The sequence below is a fragment of the Alexandromys fortis genome, unplaced genomic scaffold (assembly GCF_014885135.2).
Source record: "Alexandromys fortis isolate MF-2015 unplaced genomic scaffold, M_Fortis_MF-2015_v1.1 scaffold_112, whole genome shotgun sequence".
In the NCBI taxonomy this organism is placed as follows: domain Eukaryota; kingdom Metazoa; phylum Chordata; class Mammalia; order Rodentia; family Cricetidae; genus Alexandromys; species Alexandromys fortis.
Genome location: NW_026068013.1, coordinates 93607 through 115890, shown reverse-complemented (window position 1 = coordinate 115890; position 22284 = coordinate 93607). Strand labels below are relative to the sequence as shown.

Below are 22284 nucleotides of genomic sequence, written 5' to 3'. Positions count from 1 at the left end.
TGAGGATTGGACCTGGATCTTCTGCAGGTGCTTTTAACTGCTGACATCTCTCCAGTCCTTTGTGTGCTTTCGTTGAAAGGATTTGTTAGCCTAGAACAGAATGCTCACTGGGGTGAGAAGAGGCCTGAGCTCTGTGGGGAGACTCTAGGAGAGCATAGTGGTTTTTCTGGATACAAGTGCAGAGTTGCTGGATCCCAGGGTTCCCTCTGTGCTGAAGCCCAGAGATTGGGGTTCTGCCAGCAGTGAAATGGGGGAGAGAATTTCACCTGGGACTCTGGACTGGGGCTGGAATAATGGCTATAAAACAAGGAGGCAGATGTTCAGCAGCCGACTTTGGAGGTAGATCTGAGGCCACAGCCTTTTCTCTAGCTTTGACTCGTGTCTAACACAGACAGACACATTTGCCAAACGCAGGTACTTGGCAAATGGGAAAACAAAGGCTAGCTGTGTAGGATATCCTGGGACTCTCAAACTTTAGGGTCCATGACAACAGTCTAGCAAGTTTGTTGAATGTACTGGCTTAGTTTTGAAATCTGTACTTTAGCAAGTTTCTTAGATCGCTCTCATACAGGTGATATGATCTGAGCTAGCACACAAGACCAAAATCCTAGGGTACTCAAAATAAAGACCAAGAGAGAAGATGGAAAAGTTTGGGACCATTTAATGATTTCAAAATACTCACACCCCTCTGTCATACAGTCCTACGATTTAGACCCAGGCTAGACAATACCTCGTCATTCACTCTCGATACAGGCGGAGCAACTGTATCCTTGAGTTGATGGTGTAGCTGAGACAGCCAAGAGAAGGATGGGGAAAAGAATAACATGAGAGAAAGGGAAGTAGAGAAAACCCTGACCTGGGGTCTACGTATTGAAAACCATGAGCTGATGGCATGAAGGCAGTGTTCTTTGGAGACGAGCTCCGTGCCAGACAGGGCTCTCAGCACTTTTTAACGCGGTGTGTTATCTCGTCCTCTCAGGCCCAGGGCAGTCGGTAATGATGATGATCAAGGCCTGCACTTTGTGGTTAGGGGGAGCCCAGTCCTGCTCTGTCTGCTTTCCAGGCTGTGCCCAGGAGCACTCTGTGTGCTTCCTGCCTTCCTTGTGCACCAGCTATGTTACTTACGAGATGCTATTCCGACATTCACGACCCTCCTGTTAACTGTGCATAGCAACATCCTAAAATTCTAGGACACAGTTGAAAGAATTATGAAAAGATGTCATGAATTTATCTTTTTTTTTCCCCTCTAAGAACTTAAACTGTAGTTGTTTCTCAGACTGTGGTGAACTTTTCTTAGGCTACCCCATTGCTTTGATTTCTTTGTCCTGAGTGGCACCTTGTGGACGGGGCCTCTAATAGCAGGTAATAAAAGGCCCCACCAACTTCTTTTCTTGTGTGGGATCACCAGGTTTGTCAGAAGGGTTTAACAATCTCCTTCACCAGGGAACATATGACTCTGGCCAGCACGGCTTGCTGGTTTCTGTATTGTAAATAGTGCCCGACCGTCAGGGATACCACATTGGCAACAGTCAAGAGGCCACTGTGGAATGAGGAGATTAGTCAGGTAAAATAGACATGGATAAGCTTGTGAATCTGGGTGGGGGGAAAACGGAAAAGTAGGAAGTAATATGTTTTGGTTAGCTCTGTTTTAAAATACACTCTAATTGTAAAGTTACATCATTGTGTATCAAGAAGCCCAGGAAGCTCTTGGGAACATAACGATAAACCCCAGAATCCCTGCCATTGCAGCTGGCTCCTGCTGTAGCAAGGAAACTGTTCTCTTCCAACCTGCTTAAGTTTGCAGCAACGCAACTCTGCTCATCTCCAGGTCTCATCCAAGTGTGCTGGTCCTGGCAATGTAACGGGATCCGGATCCTGGAGCCCACAGAATCCAGATCCGGGCCTTCCCCAAAGCTAGCTTACTGTTCAGCTGCCTCCCCAGCCTCAGTTCTACCACTCCCTTGCCGTGCCCTCTCCTGCACTTCAGTAGTGTGCTTGGGCACTGGGACTGGCAACACGGCGGTCCATCTCGCTCAGCTTGGTTGGTAGGTACAAAAATCTGGCAAAGAACCACCCAACGATAAACCCACTGAGGCCCAAGCCTGACAGCGTCACCGACCTCCTTCAGACTCACTGAGGCTGTGGAGTGGGCACCCTGGGTGATGTATTTTAGACTGGGCTATCCTGTAAGTGAGCCCTGGAGTGGATCAAAGAAGCTAGAGCAGGAAATTTGCTCTCTCTACTGAGAGCCCAGGGAGGAAGAACCAAAGCTCCTGTTGGGTGGCTTCCTCGGTCAAACAGGAAGATGTCAGATGATGAGGCAATGCCAGGCAGGCACCATGGGTAAACGGGACTTGAAGGTGCAACTGGCTTCAAATCAGGGTCAGGAGCCACTTCTGTATGACTGGCCAGCCATATAGCTCCCCCTCTGCTGCCCCAGAGCCCACTGAGGGCCTGTGAGGACAACTCTTTCTCTCTGTTCATGTCTGTCTCCCCCTAAAGACCAGAAAGGAGAAGGATGATCCGTGCGTCTTTACATTCCACAAACTGAGTGCCTATAGTAGCCAAAATCATCAGCAAGTGATTTGTGGAATCGGGAATGAATTTTATTAATGAGTCTTTGGCAGTGTATGTGTGGGAAAGGGTGGGGTGAGGGAAGAGGCCAAACTCCAGTGTTGTTTCTCACGAGACAGCCATGCGTTTCTGAGGTGGTGTCTCATTTGGCTTCTAGTCTCTCATTTGATTGAGTAGTCGAGCCCAGCTGGCCAGATTAAAAGGTTATCAGTCCTACCCAAGGGCTACTTTCATCGTAGCTGGTCAGGTCTGTAATGGAGAGATGGACAGCTATCCTGAGATTAGATTTTCGAGAAGACAGCTGGAGAGATTCTACTCTTTCTCATGGCTGTTGTGGGTTCTGCCTTCCCCACAGATCAAGAGCAAGAGAGTTTGGGAAGAAAAGGAGAGGGTGAGGCGCATCTTTCTCTTTGAATTGGGAAAGACTCAATCTCATTACCTGTATGTCAAAATATTTTTTTTCCATTTGGGTTCACCTGGGAAGAGGCGGTAGTTGGCCACATCAGGGACGCCACAGCGAGGCCTCTTGATCACATTCATCGTAGTCAGGTCCAACTTCCCAGTGACTTGGAGGCCAAAGAAAGATTGCAGCTCCTTAATCTTCCTGACCATGGGGTTGCCTTGTCTCGCCACCATCTCACCGGCCTGGGGGCCTCCTTTGTGTGTGTAATACTTGTCAAGGTAGTCCTGGAAGGGAGAGCAGGCTGACACATGGGCGGTGTGGTTGGTGAGCGCCCCTACACACCCCTACTCAGCTAGGGCAGGGCGCAATATTCCTCATATAAATAGGGTATGTATTCTTATTTTAAAACCTTTGACGTATTTGCATAGATGAAACATATTTGTCAAAACTTATTAATGATTTACTTTTGAGTACTGAGGCTTGTAGACCGTTATCCGCCCCTACAGTTTTTGTGTATGTGTGTGGTATACACATGTGTGTGCAGGCGTACTTGCTTGTATGGGCTATGTGGAAACCATAGGTTGATGTTGGTATGTCATTCTTAATCATGTAATGTAGAACACATAATGTGTAATGTGAAATAAGTAGGTTTTTTTTTTTCCCCAAGAGACACAAAGAAGCCACTGTATGGACTGGAGATCTTACCTAGTTTTGGTGGGTTGTGGGTGACCTTTCTTTTTATAGGGTGGTTTCCTGAAACAGGTTCACTACCCTCTGAGGCAAGAAAATGAGCCATAAATTATTAGGCTTCTTGCATATGAGACTCAGGGAACATTATGGAGCAGGGGGTCGGAAGACTGGAGGAGACGGAGTCCCAGGAGGAGTAAGGTGCAGCAGAGTCCTTTGGAAGTGATGGAACCCCTGCCTGTAACAGCTGTGACTACACAGAACCAAGCCAGTCAACACTGCAGCAGGGATGCAGGAGAAGCACACGAGTCCCTGACAGCTGCTGAGAGAAGGGGGTCACTTTCCTTAGAGGCAAGCCTCTTTGTAGGCTGACATGTTCCAGTGGTGGCCCACGCCTCTGTGCATGTGAGCAGTACCAGCTGGACTCCGAGGGCAACAAAAAGGAGACAGAGGAAAAAAAAAACAGGGCATGAAGTTGGGAGGGAGATTGGGAAGAATCCAGGAGTTGGGGAGGAGCAGTGATGAATATGATCAAAATACATCACACACGTGTATGAAATCCTCAAAGAGTAAAAAAAAAACATTAGCTCCTCCCTGCATGACCAAGTTTCACCCACACAGACTTCAAGCCCCTTAGGATCCTTTGATCACCCTGCTGTGTGGATATTCCCCTGGGAGCAGGGCAACCTGAACTGCACAAGACCGCACAAATGCATAGTGGAGGCCCATGTTTGGTTCAGGAATTTTCCCTGCCCACTGTGGCCAGAGAGTTAGAATCCTACATTTAAGTTTAGTTGATTATTTATTGTATGCAAATTTTTATATTTTATAAATTTATAAAAATTCTATAAATAAATAAAAACATTTATCTCTACATTAACCATAGATTTAATTATTTATAAATTATGCCTAGTATACTAACATACACTAGATATATTTAAATGTTGCAAGCAAGCGGAATACGTTTGTTTTTAGGGTGTGAACCTGGAGACACTAGCGTGCTGTGCAATTGCCCTACTGCTGGGCCGGATCCCACCTACAACGGGCGATTTGTTAGAAAGATTATCATATATCCATGTGAACCAAAACTAAGTCTACATTAAGATCATATCTTTAAAAAATATTTACTGGCATAGAGAATGTTCTCAATGGAACAACAACACACATAATAAAAGGGATGAGAAATCTGTGTCGGAGTCCAGCAGTTTCGGAAGTAAAGAACGTGTATACGGTAAGCAACGAAGGGAGGCCACGAGGCCTGAGCGCCAATGCCGTCGTCTGTGCACGCGGCATCTGCAGGCGACTCTGCCTTTCTCTTTCGTGCTCCACACGTTTTCTGTGGTGACGTAGGACGTTGTTACAGTTCATGTTCCATTTCCTCTCTCCCGTCCCCAGAGGAGGTGACTTTGCTGGGGAACAGCCCTTGGGAAGTTTGGCTAAGGAGCTGGAGGACGGTTCAGCAGCTAAGAGTGTTGCTGCTGCTCTGCCAGAGGACCCGAGTTTGGTTCCTGGCACCCACTTTGGGTGGTTCGCAACTGTACCGCCAGCTCCAGGAGATCTGACTTTCTCTTTGGGTCTTTGTGAGCACACGTGTGTGGCACACATGCATCCAAACACACACAAATAAAAATAGATCTGAAACATTTTTTAAAATTTTAGGCTTTCAACTCGGATGAGGAACACTGACATTCAGGGGGATTATGATTCGGGCTCCATCTGCGCTCAGGGCTTTTATGTTTCTCTTTTCCTTTCTTTCCCTCTTTCTTTCTGAGGCTGAAGCTGCATTGAGGACTCTGGTTTACGGCAGCTTGAGGTGATGTCTCAGTTATGTTCCTTGGAGAACAGGGAACTACGTCTAATTCCTGATGCTCAATATTTCTGCGATGGTTTCAGTTTCAAGGATTTCCCCCATCCCCCTTGTTTAAGAATGTGCTAGACTCGGCCTTCTGATGTCTGCTTTATGAGATGTGATCTTAGAAGGGGGGTATTTGTGGTAAATTCGGCAAACCCGGCATTTACTGCTGTTAAAGTGCCATTGTCTCAAACAAGGACACAGGGACCAGGGAGAGGGTACTAAAGACTCAACAGTAGAGAGAAATAACACAGCTGTACAAACACTGGGCAACCCCCTAAAACCCCTGAAAATTTTACATGCTAGCAGGATCATCTGGGGCAGGGGTAAAGGGTGCCCTGGGACTCCCACCCGAGCATAGGAGGGGAGCCAGCATTCTTAGAGGTGTGGTCCCTGGCCTGTTGCCTCCTGGGACAGCCCCATACCTGGAAAGGTATGTGATGTGGGATTCCCCTCTGTATGCTGCGAATACCATCAGTGAATAAAGAAACTGCCGTGGCCTGTTGATAGAGCAGAACTTAGCTAGGCAGGGAAAACTAAAGGGAATGCTGGGAGAAAAAAGACAGAGTAGAGATAAGCAATGTAGCCCCGCTGGAACTGGACAGAACCTTACCTGGTAAGCCACAGCCACGCAGCAATACACAGATTACTAGAAATGGACCAAGCAGTGATTTAATTAATATAGTCTCTGTGTGATTATTTTGGGTCTGAGCTGCTGAGCCGTCAGGAACAAACAAGTGACCCCCCTTCAACAGGTATGGGCAGTGATTCAGAGGGACACTTTTTAAAAAAGAGAAAGTAGGTTGGGGTGGGGAATGTTGACAGGATCTGGGTGGATTTGGAGGGTGGGATGAAGGTGGTTGAAATATATTGTTTGCATGTATGAAATTCTCAAAGAATAAATAGAAAGTTAAAAACCCCAAAACCTCAAAACCAAAAGCAGGCCCATGCTTGCCTTGGCCACAGCCTCACCCTCAGTAAGAACGAGTTAATTTTAAAGCTACAGACAAAAGGATTAGCAGTGTCTACATGCTACTGATGGAACTCGGGGATTCTCCTTTTTCGATTGTGGTTTTTATGTTTTCTCCTATGAGCCTACACAATGCTTGTAATGTTTTTCTTTTCCTTTAAATTTTCCGCAGGTTGTCAAACCTACAGCTTTAAAAGTTTAAGGCTGAACTTAATAGATGGGATCAGAGCAGTCAGTTTTAATGAAATAAACTCAGAAGTTATTCCTACTTAATAAAAGAACAAAGCCATGTCACTGCAATGACGTTAAGGAGATGGTGACTTAGTGATTCCTGAGGCAATGCATTAGGGATACCGATATGGAGGACTCTCGTTCGTTCTGAGCTAGGGTGAGGCTGGTGCCAGAGCTGTTGACAGACTTTGGCACTCTTTCTGCAGTCAAGATGTTCCATTTGGCACTGAGAGGTACACTTGGAACTGTCCCGTTTTATAGGCCACCACTTTGATGCTGTCCTTCGGTCACAGGTTTCCAGACTTACTCACCTGCACCGCCCACACGGTTGAAATCACTAAGTTTCAGCCTTCACTCCAGCTGTCCTCTGCCTGTTTCTTGTCTAGTGTTTGACAAATAAAGGTAGCCGGGGATAAGAGGGTCTGTTTCTGCTGGCTCCCTGCCAACATCTTAAAACTCAAGTCTGGTTTGAGGAGCAGCCAGAGTATGCTTTCTTCTTCTATCTCTCAGAGTCATCGAAAGAGGTTTGTAAGGACCTTGACGCTATCTGAATGCAGGCTGTACAGAACAGGCCAGGGCAATTCTTTGAATTCCTCCCACTTTAGCTTTCTGGCCAGCTTCAGCCTTCCTATCTCTCTTACCTACTGAGACGGTACCAATGTATTTCTTTACCATGTGGATGTCGAGAGCGGAGCTCCGCCATCTCTTTCGTCCCTATTTGTAACTCTTTAAAGTTATGAAAATAGTTTCAAAGCCAAAATGTTTTTATGGCATAATATTCAGCAAGAAAAATAGAAGCCAAAATTTAAAGATAATGGCAATTAGAAAAATCTTTGCCACAGAAAAGAAAGTGGTACAAATGGCTCCAGAATCTCAAATCCTCTTTTGGATGGTTTAATTTTCCATAAGCATGTGGTAAGCACTGTTTAGAGACCCTCCAGAAGCTCTTTAGATGTCATGTCAACAGCACCAGGTAGTTCCCACGTTCTGATAGGCTTGGCTAGTGTGTTTTGACTTTATGAAGGTACAAGGGGGATATGCCCTCTGAGTACAAACCACACTACAAAGTTTCCCTCTTGGTCTTTCCCTAGACCGGAAGTGTGGATCCCGAGCCTCAGCCATGACCACAGCTCGCAGCCACACAGTAGCCAGGCCAACGCCGGCTAACCGCAGTGTGCTGTGCGCCGCACAAGAGCTTTGGGTAAGCTGTGGAACCTTATCAAGACACAGCACCAGTCTACACCAAGAAACATCTACACTGTTTGAAAAAGCAAGCCATGAAGTAGTCACTCTCCCACACTTCCTCCCCCACTGTGTGTATGCTGGGGAGTGAACGAAGGACCTCGGGCAAGATAGGCAAATGCTCAACTACTGAACTGTATCCCTAGCTCTGCCCACCCATGTTACATCTACTGCCCCATCCTATCATTTCAAAGCCCTAATGCAGATCAACAAAGCAGAACTTAAGGATTTATAAATAAATGAAGTAAGGACTGTTTAAGATCTCAAGTGCAGATGTTTGTCTGTGGGTTTGGGGACACAGATGTCTGGGTTGTTATTTCGTAGCTAGTGGTTTCTGAGGAAAAGAGCAGAGTGGAAGATGCCTTCTAGTTACCCATGTTTTTCATGGTCTCTGAGCTCTGCCACACAGTGATTACACCCCACACTCCTCTACACTGGACTCCTGCACTTAAGGATGCTTTTGCCAGCTTGCCCTGTCTCCAGGATTTTCCAGGACAAGCTCATTCTACATCTGAGGCTCATCCCAGATGTGGCTGTCTGAAAAGTTCCCCAGATGGCCCACAGTCCCAGTCAGCCAGTCTCTTTCCGGTGTCTCTTCCTACTTTCTGAAATAAGCTTGTGCACTTGAGAGACACGTTTGCTTTCTCACTTTACCCTCCCCCCGGTCCCGCCATCCTCCCATCAGCACCGTGAGAGAAGAGACAGACTTATCTTCTCAGCCGCACTTTGGCGCTCATACTGCCCAGAGGCCATCAGTAACAATAGACACTGCTTGTTTGCATTTGGGATTCTGTGAGCTCCCAAGGCTGGTGGATATTTCTGTAAGCTACATGATCGTATATAAATTGTTTCTAGTTTCTGGGTTTAGCATGAAAGATCTGCCCTCATCTTTGTGTACTCTCAAAGAAAATGCTTGTTCCAGAGCGGGTGCCTGGGCTTGCTGTAGCAGGAACATCTGTGTGGCAGGTGACACAGTACCGAAGGTACAACAGAGACATAGAGACATAGAGAACAAAATAAGAGTGTCCTAACAGACCTCAGCACCTCAGTCACACCGTTCTTTTGAAATGTGTCCCCACCCCACAGACGACCAGACTAGCAAAGATGACTTGACCAAAATTTTCTGACCTTAGTCCTGTTTCAAGTGGGACCACCTTAATTCCTCTGTAAAGAGCTGCTTTTTGGTTCTGCAGACCATAGTCAGCCATTATCGGACAACAGCCTGTAGTCTAATGGTCTGGCCAGGGTTGGCTGGGAGAGTGACATTTGCCCAAGCCCAGGACTAACATCAGAACCCCCACTGGCTCAGATCTATTCTGGTAGAGCACCACCTGCTCTGTGCGTGTCAGGAAGTGGGTACCACAAAAGCTTTGTAGTTTCTGGAGGGGGAATTACATTTGGAGAAAAAGGACCAGGAAAACACAATTTAAAATTTTAGTGCCTGGAGCTACTTTGAATTGAGTTAATCACACATGGGCTCTAGAGAAAGAAAGTTTGGCTCAAGTGGGTGTCTAGTCTTGATGTTGCCATCTTCTGGGGAGGGGGTGTCCTATCTTCTGGGGAGGGAGTGTCTACTGTTGAGCTGGACTCGCTTATTCATATGCAGGGCTGTTATTGCAAATGTTCCCTGAATTCTCCCATGTTGTAAGAGAAACTGATCAACCCGAATGGTCGAGTGTCAAAACAATTGGTAGGGACAGTCAAGGGTGCATAGGTGACAGATGCCTAGCTCTTAGCCGGACCAGATAGCAGCCCCCAGGCAGAGTTGTACACATGCATGCTATACTTTTATCAGACTCCCAGAGAGAACCAGGCACACATCTACAAACTGTAGCTAGCAATTCTGTCATCAGAGATTTGGTCCTACAGGTTAAGGATCACTGTTCTCCATTAATTGACTTCTCTGTATTTGGGATGATTTCCAGCCATGAAATCTTTACAACATTCTAATATAATTATTTGTCCTTTCCACCACATTCAGTTCCTTCATAGTCCATTCAGGTGCAAGAGACCACGAGGGGGAGGGAAGTTGAGGTGAGGGTTGTGGAGAAACACAGGAGGGAGAAAAGACCCTCTGGTGAGAAGAAAGCTTGGTCTGTCTTAAATTCTGACTAATGCTACCTGGAGCACAAAAGTCATTTTTTAAAATACAAACCTAAGAAAATTTTCCCGTGTGGATGCTAAGCACTCAACATTAAATTCACAGCCTTGTTTTTGAATTTTGTATGTTGTACAACTCCACTCATATTCTGTATAATGTGATACATCTACACAGATACATCTACTCAACCATGAATTCATCCACATAACACATACACTTAAGAACACCAGGAACGGATCTTAGATGGTGTGGTTCATCAGACTTCTGTGGACATTAATAGATCTTTGTTGACTTTCTCATATGCCCTATTGGGTGTTCTGGGTTAGGAGTAGGATGAGGGATGGGGTGGAGAGTCACAAACCTGTGCGAGGTGGTAGCTGCTCCTGAAGGTCCTAGGAGTGGCTGCAAATAGGGTGGGGACTGCGGTGGCAAACTTTAAAGCTGTGACAAGGACAGCAAGGCCAGAGGCGGGTAGCACCTTCATTTCCTCTTGGTCTCGTGGTAAATATGTCAGCCCAGGGGGTGGCAGACAGTGCACCCCTGCCCCTGGATCTGCGCTCCTTTTATAGAGTCGCACAGGTCTGGGCCTTGCAAGTGATGATTCATGTCTCAAATGGTAATTACACAGATGGTGTCTCTCTCTGATGATGGGGTAACAGCCCTGCACAGGGCCAGGGAAAGCTTTCTTCTTTGTGACTGACTCAGTCACAAAGGAGAGAAATGGTCACATTTAATGAAGCTTGTTAGCTATGTGCACAAATTGGGGTGAGCTTGATTGATCTGAATCCCACCCAATGGAACCATTTGGTTAGCCCTGCCTTCGGATCCCTTTTCCATTCTGACTGCAGAAAAGACAGGGGCTTGTGGCTCTCTACTGAGCCTTTACTTGTGTCTGCTGGCAGGCCTAATGACCTGGGTCCCAGGGACCCGCATGACAGAAGCAGAGAATTGGTTCTTCCAAGTGATCCTCTGAATTCTATATGCATGTCATGGCACCTTCTGCATGCCCCCTCCCATGAATACATACATAAAATAAATAAATGCAACTTTGAAAATGAAAAAGTTAAATGTTTAAAATGTAGTTGGATTATAATACAATAGAGTTGTCTACACACTGAAGCCAACCTCCAGCATCCTGTATCTGCATTTTCCACAATGTTTCTCAGGGTGCTGCTGGTGGTTCTAAGACACACAAGGTCTCAAGTTATCAAGGCAACTAAGTGTTATACCATGGTACCATAACTAACAGAAGACTTTGCAATGAGATAACACCAGAGTGTTGTCGAATACGAATTTAAGATGTATTGCATTTGTTTATGCTGTGGAACATTGGTTTAATGATGCATAGGTGTGTTGCATTCTTTTATGTTGCATTTGTTTAACTTTGTGAAGCTGTGTTAGTTTGCCTGCCTAAAACACCTGATTGGTCTAATAGAGAACTGAATGGCCAATAACTAGGCAGGAGAGGAAAATAGGCGGGGCTTGCCAGCAGAGGGAGTAAATAGGAGGAGAAATCTGGGAAAGGAAGATCAAGGAACAATAAAAGAAAGAGAGGAATTCAAGGGCCAGCAACCAAGCTACATAGCAAGCCACAAAGTAAGAAGTAAAGAAAGGTATACAGGATAGAGAAAGATAAAAGCCTAGAGTCAAAGGGTAGATGAGATAATTGAAGTTCAGAAAAGCTGTCTAGAAATAAGCTAAGCTAAGGCTGGGTTCTCATAAGAAAGAATAAGACTCCATGTATTTATTTGGGAGGTGGGTGGTGGACTCCCAAGGCGCTAAAGAGCTGAAAGAATAAAAGCTACACCTGAGTTATGTCTGTTAACCAAAATATAAGACAAAACCTGCCATTTTCAGTGTATCATGGTTAGTTTTGAGTCACATTTGTGTGTGTATTCATGTGTGCAGTTACAGTTGTCCATGTGTGTGGGGCCTAGAAGATAACCTTTTCTTTTTTTTTTTTTAAACAAGGCTTCTCACTGTTATGTAAACAATCGTGAGAAAAAAAAAATAAAAGTCAGAAAATATGAGGGAGAGAAACTCACATTTTACTTGTGATCAGAATTGACATGGGACATGGACAGCTCAAACATAAAGGAGTCGAACATAAACATGAAATACGCCCTCCATATTGTCTACCTGCCCTGACTCCTCCCCAGCATGTCCTCCACACTCTATCTGCACTAACTCCTCCCCAAAATGTCCTCCACAATCTACCTGCACTGACTCCTCCCCAGCATGTTCTCCACACTCTACCTGCACTGACTCCTCCCCAGCATGTTCTCCACACTCTACCTGCACTGACTCCTCCCCAGCATGTCCTCCACACTCTACCTGCACTGACTCCTCCCCAGCATGTCCTCCACAGTCTACCTGCACTGACTCCTCCCCAGCATGTCCTCCACACTCTATCTGTACTGTAACATCAGCTCTGGATTCAGGTCTATCAAACCAATACATTTTGCAGGCAAGTAGCTCATGCATGTTTCTCTTTCTTTCCCTAACAAATGTTCTCGCCCCTCCCTCTTTGGGTGCAACATCGTCCTGTGGCTTGCCCTGGCATGTGCCCTGAACTGAAACCCTTTCCTTAACCCTGCAGGAATTCTGTTCATTTGTAGATACTTTTCACCCAGAGCTATTTTTATTTTTTGTTTATGTTTTTTATTTTTTAAGCTTTGCTTGTTCAGTTCACAATTCTGACTTGTGTGCACATGATCTATGAGGTTGATTCATCTCCTTTGGCTGTGATATTTTCACATCTAAAATAGGAGGATGATGTCAACTGACAAAGGAAAGTCTTGTCATTGTAGAGATTGTAGCACAATACAGGAAAAGGTTGGTACATATGATGTCGGCTCTGCTGCTTTTCCTTTGGCTACCTGGAACCTGGTTGGCTTTTAATAAGGGAATGCCTGGAACCCTAGGTCTCTGGTTCTCAAGGTGTGGTTCCTGGACCCACAGCACCACCATCACCGAGAACTATCAAACCTTTAATATATATTTTTGTGTTAACTTCACGCACGAATATAGTGTACTTAGATCAAATCCACCCTTTTTCAATTTAACACCTCCCAGTTCTCCACCACGTTTCCTCCCAACTTCTACATTCTTTTGTTTTATAATGCACTGAGTGCAATAGAAGCTGCCTGTGTGCCTGTGGACATGATGTTTAAGTTTGTGTGTGTGCGCGCGCATGCGTGTGTGTGTGTGATATGTTATGTGCACGTGTGGTGGCCAGAGAAAGACATGTAGGAACCACTGCTCTCTCCTTCCACCATGTGGCTTCCAGGGTTCAACTCAGGTCATCAGGCTTAGCTTGGCCAACTTCACTGTAAGTCCTTACGAGCTCTTCAAGCAGTTCTGATGCATGGTAACACTGGAGACCCACTGAACTGGCTGAGTGTTATAGCCAGGAGCTGTGAGGTGACATAATAATAAAGTGTGAAAGTGATCAAGAACCCGTCAACCACAAGAAGTTTTCAGTGCTGCCGTTGCCTCTGGGGCCTTGCTTATTTCAAAATCGTCTGGGAAGTCTTTTGCAAATAACTAACACCACTACCCCTGAGACCACAAGAGTATGTCTTACTTTCATGTTTTGACAAATTCCACTCACAGTGATCTTCCTCTCCTCCTTCATTCTGCTGTCCTTTCCTGAATGGAAGAGAGAGTGTTACGCCCAAAGTGTGGATCCCTGAAATATCACCATGAGGCGGAATCCAACGCAAAAGCAAAGAGTCTTTATATATTGTGAGTTGACTTGGACCTCCCTGTCCGACCTGAGCAGCAGCAGCAGCAGGAGCAGAGCAGGAGGCACCCTGAGCCATGTGGGGACACTGGTTTTTACAGTGGGGAAGGCTTGTGGAACTCTAAGTCTACTGGCTTGGAACTGGTTGCCTCCTAAGGGTGAGGGAGCTTCCCACTTCTGATTAGCTCCCCCTACTAAGGAGGAAGGAGCCCTTGATGTCAGGGGTCATGGAGAGGTCATTTCCCTAGAGTAGAGGTGACTACCTCCCTGGGCCGAGGTCAGGAAAGGTAATGCCTCTAAACTAGAGGTTACTATTTTCCTACTTAGGGACTGGTCAGTTTTTCCTGTTCAAGGATTGGTTGGTTTCGCATCAGAGGCAGAGATGGCTTGGATTTTAGGGGCAGGGTGAATTTCTTTAACAGGCTCTGGCTCTAGGGTCAAACTCTGTTCCTTTGGCTCTGGCTTCAAGTCAGAGTGTTTTTCTCTGGCTCTGGGTTCAGGGATACAGTGTTATCTCTGGTTCTGTGTCCACAGATACAGTGTATCTCTGGCTCTGGGTTCAGGGATACAGTGTATCTCTGGTTCTGTGTTCAGAGCCAGGCTTCTCAAGGGTAGTGCTAGGGCTGTGGATCCTTTAGGGCCTGGGTCTCTCAAGAGTATTGGGATTATGACAGGCCTGCAGCGTCTAGGTAACAACCTGTTTGTTAGGTATCGATTGTCTTGGGATGAATAAGACACATCTCAACGGAAAAAAGGAAACGTATTGATTTGCCTCATTCAGTTAACTAAATTATAAGTTTCTTGACTGTTTCATAGCAAAACCAAACCACTTACATTTGTTTAATGAATGAATGAACATGCAGAGTAATTGTCATCTTTTACCTTCAGGAAGTAAACGACATTGTAACAATCGTTTCAAAAACTGGTAAGCCCTTGTGCCTTCCAAAGCCCTCCTGATGTTGCTTCACAGCTGCTGCTGAAATGAAAAGCTAGTCAGTCTTTGACACTTCCTTACTGTTTTTCATATGTCCTTCCTCTTATTTCCTACTGACAGCCCCAACAGGAAGGAACTCAGAGAGGCCAGGTGTCTTAGTTTGCTGTTTTCTGCCATGAGAACCGCAGACCAGTTTAGGGGAGGAAAGGCTTTGTTGGGCTCTCAGCTTAGAGCCCCATCGTGGGGCTAAGACTTGAGCTTCAAGCTGGTACTCAAGGCAGGGGACGAAACAGAGGACAGAGGGTCGCACTAAGGGGCTGGCTCTTCACGGCTTCTCAGTTCCCCCTCTTATAGCCCAGGCCCACAGGCTGAGGGTGGGTCGTTCCCAGTGGACCAATTCACATCAATCATTCATCAAGAAGAAAATGCTCCATAGTCATGCCCACAGGCCAGTCTGGTGGAGCACTGTCATCCCAAGTGACTCTACTCTGTGTCAGGATGACAAAAGTTGACCAGCACACCGGGCTGCGATGGAGGGGTGATGTTCTGAACTTAGAGGGACAAGAGAGAGAAACAAACGTTCTCATCGCTAGCATGTGAAAATGGAAGGAAGTGACGTATATAAAGTGATCTCGATACTGTTAGGAGGTTCTGATATCTGTTATTCTATCTCTTGGTATGTGGGATTTGTGCATGTGTATGACGCATGTGTCCATCAACATTCAGGTGTCTGAGCATGTGCCTGCCATGTGTGTGTGTTAGGTTCATGGAAAGGCGTGGGGGTTATGGTTGTCTTCCTTAAGTGAAAGGCACAGGTTTGTTATTTAGATAACCCTAGAAACTCAGCAATTATCAACCACTTTCCAGATCTGCTATCAGTGAGTGTTCTGAAATACCATGCTGTGTAAACTACCTTTGGCTCATGTAAGAGAAACTGTGCCTTTGGGGATCAGAGAATTGCCAAAGAGTTGGAGCCCCAATTTGGGAGAACCAGCAAGAACAGATCAGAACTAAAGTGTGAACCGTGGAACCCTTGTCTTCTATGGTAGACAGTGTCCCAGTACAGTGTGAACTGGTGGGACCCTCGTCTTCTGTGGTGGACAGTGTCCCAGTACAGTGTGAACTGGTGGGACCCTCGTCTTTTGTGGTGGACAGTGTCCCAGACACATAGTGTGATCTGGTGGGAACCTTGTCTTTTATGGTGGACAGCCCAAGATCCACAGACAGGTGGCAGCTGATGTCTTGTTTATCACCATTTTAGCCTCTTGACATCTAGAGTCCCGTGTGTGACAGTTGTTGATTGGCCCTGGTTTGAATGCTGTGTCCCTGAGCCAGAGGCTGAGAGAAGGACAGTTCGGCTTCTACCTTGAAGGAAGGACACTTACCATGGAGTCTGCTCATTAAGGGTTTTAAAAGGGCAAATGACTGTCTGTCACAAGGAAAAACAAATCATAATCAACAACACCAATCCTAGGAAACATTCTGTGACCTTCGAAGTCTGTCTCCAAGTTCTCCTTGCACACAAGGATTCTGAGAGTATTAATACGACCAACGGATGCTAATGCTGGTGATTGTTTATATTTCAGAATTGCTTTTTGTCATGATTTGAAAACATTTCTTAGAAATATTGGGATGGATTGACAAAAATGAGCACAAGATATTTCCTTCTAAGACGCCACTGGCCATTGACTCAACTGTTGATTAAATGACAGCGGTGAGGGAAAGAGGAAATGGTACATCACCAATTGTTTAAGTTGATGGAAATCACACTGGTAAATTTTATGTGCTGTTTAAGCTTGCTGAAAGCAGACTTTGGGGACAAAAAGGCCCGGAGTCTTCTTCCCCCCTCTATGCTGGGTCAGGCTGGCTCATTGGCTTGGCTCCATAGGGGGGAAAAGGAGAACACCATGGGTTAGACATGCCACATCCTCGAGAAACTGATTCCAGAAGAGAAAGCTTTTGCTTACACTGTAACTGGAGGAAGCCAGATGTTGATCCTCAGGGACAGCTCAGCTGGCCACTCCTGACTGCTCTTCCCTGTGGGCTCTCCCGTGGGCTAGTCACCACTGCTGGACGTGGTGGTTTCATGTTTTGTGCTCTGCCTATCATGTCTTCAGCTACTTGTTATTCCCTCTTTGACTTTTGCTTGCTCCACACTTAATAGGCCCACTATTTCCAAACCCAAGGCCAGCTGTCCTAGGTCATGTTGACACTTCCAGGGCAGTGGACCGGCTGAGCATTCTTCGTCCTTTTTTCAGTGCTGCAGTATAAACTCTACAGACATTGGGCTGTGCACACTGTTTGTATCAGCAGCTCTCTCCAGCCCGCCAGCCCTCACAACCTCTTCCAGATCCTTTGGTAAATAAACACTACGCTGAATACCAGCCTCAAGGAAGGCTTAGCGGGCAAGTGACGTGGCTCAGAGGATAAGGGCTTGTGACCTGGAGCCTGATGAGCTGTGTTCCATTCCTGGAGACCACATAGTAGGAGAAAACTGGCACGTAACACACATGAACACACACACACACACATACACACACACACTAAACAAACAAGCAAATAAATGTAAAATTCTGAAAAAAAGAGGGAGGTTTAAAATTTTTGGTTAAGAACAAAGAATAATAAGGCTGGGGAGGGGGAGGAAAGATGGGTTGGGGTAAGAGCACTTGTTAAGCAAGCAAGAGACGTGAGTTTGACTCTCAGCGCCTACAGAAAGCTGAGACAAGGGAGTTCTAGGGACTCCCTAGCTGGCCAGCCTAACTGACATGGGGATGTGTCGTTAGGGTCAGTGAGAGAGTCTTTGTCAGAAAAGGTGGAAAATGAGGTGCAGAGTGATACGGGAAACACCCCATGTCCTCCCCCATTCCCCATGTACATATGCATGCATACCACACACACTCACACACTATCGGGGAGGGGACAAAACAGAGAGAAGAAACAGAGAGAATAACAGGGCTGGGCATGGGGCTTAGAACGACAGAGTGCTTGCCGAGCATACACAAAGTGCTGGCTCTGATCAGAGCAGAATAAACTAGGTGTGGTGGCACGCACCAGTACTTTGGAGGTGGGGGCAGGAAGATCTGAAGTTCAAGGTCATCCTCAAAGCCACCTAGTGAGTTCAAAGCCAGTGTAGGGTACATGAGACCCTGTCTTTAAAATGAAGAATAATATCACCCAATAACCTGAATTTCTAGGTAAACACATGTTGTAGAATTAGATATATTAGAAATCAAAGTTCTAAACTGTATTCAAGACCCACAACCAACATCAAAATCAATATGGAAAGTCAGCAAATGACCTTCCCTGTCCTGTGAGGATGAGAAGCTCAGAGGCAGCCTGGCAAGGTGTCTAGGAGGCAGTTTCTTTACCATCACGAGGAAGAAGAGGGCAGGACAGCAAGCAGAAGGACATCTCTGGACCAGGAGCAGATCAGGAGTAATGTGCGTGCCTAGTATGCATGAGGCTGTACATGTGATTGACCAGAGCTCAGAAGGGAAGGGAAGTGGGAACAACAGAAGCAGAATCTTCAGAGAGAGGAGGCCCCAAGGATGGGACTAAGTGGTCATCAGCTGTCAGCACAGTGCCCAGCTCCCTTTCTGCCTGTCTGCTCAGGTGTGGCTATGTGGACAGACACATACAGAGCCTAAACTTTATTCATACACGTAATTGATAATTGATTTATACAATTCATATCACTTATTCATAATAGTTGTAATTTATTTATTTTACTTATAATTTTGAGAAGGGAAGCCACTGAGGTCGTCTTCTCTAGGAATAACATGATAATGAAAATGTTCATTTGGTTTTTGAGAGATCTCACTATGTAGCTCTGTCTGGCCTGATCCTCACAGAAATTCAAGAGCCTCTGCCTCTCGAGTGCTGGGATAAAGATGCGCACACACCTGAGAAAATATCTCTTCTTGTTCATGTATTCAAAATACTTATTGAGTGTCAGTTATTTCTGGACATAAATATGAGACCTGTTTTTGTATCCCAGGAGCTCAGTATTTAGGATGTTAGATGTCAGCTGTGGAGAAGACCTTAGCTAACATTGGGATCTTTGTGACAAAACAGAGCCTTTGTGTTCTTCCAATCAAGCATGCCAAGAACCGCAGTAAAATTCGATTTGTACACTACATTCTACTCTTGGGAATTTTTGCTAAGTTAACAGTTAAAAAATGGAGATGTTTGTTTCATAGCTAGAGTGAGATCCTGGTCACGGGCACAGGGAGGGTACGCGGTGATCGATCGCAGCTGCGTGATGATCAGCAGTCTGTCTTACGGTAAAGAACGGTTTCTAACTGAAGCGTGGAAAAGGACGTGAGGTGATTCTAGATCAGCTGAAAAAGGGCAGGCAGAGAGCATTGGAAAGAAACAGCAGTGACGAAACTGGGTAAGGGTGCTAGGGCCCCACACCCAACACTCTGTATTTTCCTTTAGTATAATCTACATATTTTTAAAGGAAAGTAAGTGAATTGTTTTTTGTTTGTTTCTCCAGACAGGGTTTCTCACTGTAGCCTTGAGTGTCCTGGAACTCCCTGTAGACCAGGCTGGCCTCGAACTCACAGAGATCTGCCTGCCTCTGATCTCAGGCTTTGGGATTAAAGGCGTGCGCCACCACCTTCTGACTGAAGTAAGGGAATTTCTGAAAGATCATAGGAGTGAATGCTGCACACCTGTATCTGAAAAAGAAAAGAATAAATTTAAAATGGACTCAGTGGCATAATTGAGCCATTGGTTGTTTACCTATGCCTGATCCATTGACTCAGTCTGAGACTCTTTCTTGTATTCTAACTGCTGGTACCAGGTTCAGGGTAGGGCACACAGCGAAGGTAATTAAATCTGTCCCTCCCATGGCCTAGATTGTCCAGGGAGAGGCACTGGGATATGAACACGTAATGGACTAAGCGTGGTTGTTGCAATGTCTAAATGAAGGCAGAAGAGGGAAAGCCGTCTCTACCCAGGCAGCTGATGGTGGGAACTGGAGGGGCAAAGGAATAGTTGGGGATAGGCTGTCTCAAAGATGGACAGGACAGTGGGCAGTGGCTGCAGGAAGTGAGGAAGGAGGAGTTTCAAGATGAGGGATGTCCTTCAGGAGCTGAGCCTATTTCTACACTAGAGGTTATGGGGGTGTGGCGGCAGCAGGAAAGGGGAAGGGGAAGGAGGAAAGAGACCTGTTGGGGCATTGCTCACCCACAGATCCAGTGACTGCTACTGGAGTCGTTTGCTAGGTGAGCTCTGGCCAAAGGCGGAATTCAGGAGGGGAAACTAGTTCTGGGTGCAGATCCGGTTAGGCTCCGCGGCACAGGTCTGGGATACAGCAGGCAGGCAAAGAAGGCAGCATAGCCGGGAGCAAGCCTGGGGCAGCCATGGTAGCAGCAAGGGTCCAGTTAAAAAACCTAGGGAGGATGGACTGAGCAACATCATAGCAGCTTTGTGTTTCTAGAAACAAACAGCGAGTGTTGGGAAACCTGGGAGTTCTAGGAATGGCATGATGGACGGAGTCTGTATTTACAGAAAGGGTACTGGGAGGAGCCTGCAACCTGGGAGTTCTAGGATTGACATGTGGATGGAGTATGTATTTACAGAAAGGGTACTGGGCGGAGCCCGCAGCCTGGATTGGAAGAGAGCAGGATGAAGACCAGGGCAACTGAGTGGTTGGGAAAGAGGAGAGGTCGGATGGCTAACAGTGCTATTTTTCTTAGTTCATGAATGGAGGGACCCAAGCGGTCAGTACAGTTAGCATTCTGTTTGTTCTGGTGGAAGCCTTGTGTGATGCAGCAATCACCTATGTGAGCGCTTAGTGCTGGGTAGGAGCTCACCATGTCGGAAGTCTGATTAGAGTGCACTTCCCAGTTGCCCAAACATTTAGCGAGTCGACTCAAATTATAGACCTATTTCAGTATGAGAATCAGCATTTTCTGGAAGCTGGTGGTTTGCTCTCCAGCTTCTTCGGAAAGTGTCCCCTGGCTCCTGACCTAAACATTGTGAAGCATCTGAATCTGATATTCCCTCACTGTGGTGGTGAGTGTGTCCCTCCATAATTCTCATGTTGAAACTTTCAGGTGACACTGTCCCGACACAGGGACTTTGGTCATGAGGCAGAGCCATTGTGAGTGGCATTAGAAACCTTATAAAAGGCCCAGAGAGAAGCCTGTCCTCCTCTACCAGGTGAGGATATATTGGAAAGCTGCAGTCTATGAATCAAGAAAGGCCTCTTGATCTTAGACTTACTGGGTCCGGACTGTAAGAAGTGGTTTTTTGTCGTTGATAAATCACTCAGATTATGGTATTTTGTTATAGCATACTGAATAGACAGAATGAATGGACTCGTGGTGCCAAGTAGAAAGGGGGTATTTAAGCACAGCTAAGGGACTCACACCAACTCATCAGAGCTCCCCCGCCCAATCTGGGATACTTGGAGCATCAACATATATAATAACATAGGGTTGCAGTTCACTGAAAAAAATATTAACTTATGAACATGCAGTTACAGACAGACAAATGGAGAGAACAGACAGCCTCGAAGACAGCAGAAATTCAGTGAGTCTATAGAAAATGGTGGTTTCAGAAAATAAGAATTATGAAACCATCTTAGTAATAGTTGAGTCAGAGAAATGCTAAAAACAGCAGGTAAAAGTGGGAGAAAAGGGATTTACATAGTTACAAAGCATAATGTCACAGATACATGAATTACTGAGGAATAAATAGGCCGTGAGGCACCCAATGCGTTGGAAAAAGAAAAAAACAAAGCTTTTTTTTTTGGTCATTTCCGGTACTAAAATGCAAAAGCCATGCTTAATCCTGAGATTATGGCGCATAACTCCAAATCAAGGACCATTCTACAGAGTAACTGGGCTGTGGTTTAACAATCATCAAGGTCAAGGATAGAGAATGGAGAGTTGTATGAGTCTGCAAATCCTCAGGAGAAATTTCAATGGGGTCATCCAGGTCTGGGATGTGAACTAATGGATCAGCTGCTATGTGGATTTATGAATATCTAAAACATGTTAGCATTAGGTAATAAAAATAAGCAAGGGATGAGTATGTTTAATAATTTAGTGTGTGGGTTCATGTTTGTGTGTGTATGTATGTGTGTGCATACATATGTGTATGGTGGGATAAATCCTCTAGTGTAAGGTGGCAGCATCTAGACATCATCCAACAGTGTTGACTCCATCTACAGAGTCCATGATCTAGGTGCCTGGGACTCTGCTAACACTGGGTAAGAGTAAAGGCTCACTTCTCAAGACTTCTCCAGGCTCCTGAAGGCTAGAAGGAAACCAAGGATACGCATGCAGCCCTTCCATCGAGCTCCAGGAAGCACAACACTAATAGCAAAATCCTTCCATCAGCAGCTAGCTGGGCAGAGCTCTCATCTTCTCCTTGAGGGCACTCTGAGGACAGAGTACCAGGAGCTACACATGGACTTAAAATAAAACCTAGTGGGGCAAGAACACTGTGAGTGGGAGAGAAGGGAGCTGGGCCAAAAGATGGTTTCTGTGGGGGACACCAGAACCCCATGCGTTTTGCACTGTGAACCGG

At 45.9% G+C, this 22284-nt stretch overlaps 1 protein-coding gene across 1 annotated transcript in view; it reads right to left on the bottom strand.

Moving 5' to 3' along the window:
- Mmp20 (matrix metallopeptidase 20) overlaps positions 1-10544 on the bottom strand; it is a 39453-nt gene extending 28909 nt beyond the window's left edge. Inside the window, exons 1-2 of the mRNA XM_050162208.1 lie at positions 10422-10544; positions 3014-3261 (exon numbers count right to left, since the gene is read on the bottom strand). Coding sequence (XP_050018165.1) covers positions 3014-3261; positions 10422-10544 — 371 coding nt within the window. The remainder of the gene's footprint in view (positions 1-3013; positions 3262-10421) is intronic.
- Between the last annotated feature and the right edge of the window lie 11740 nt (positions 10545-22284).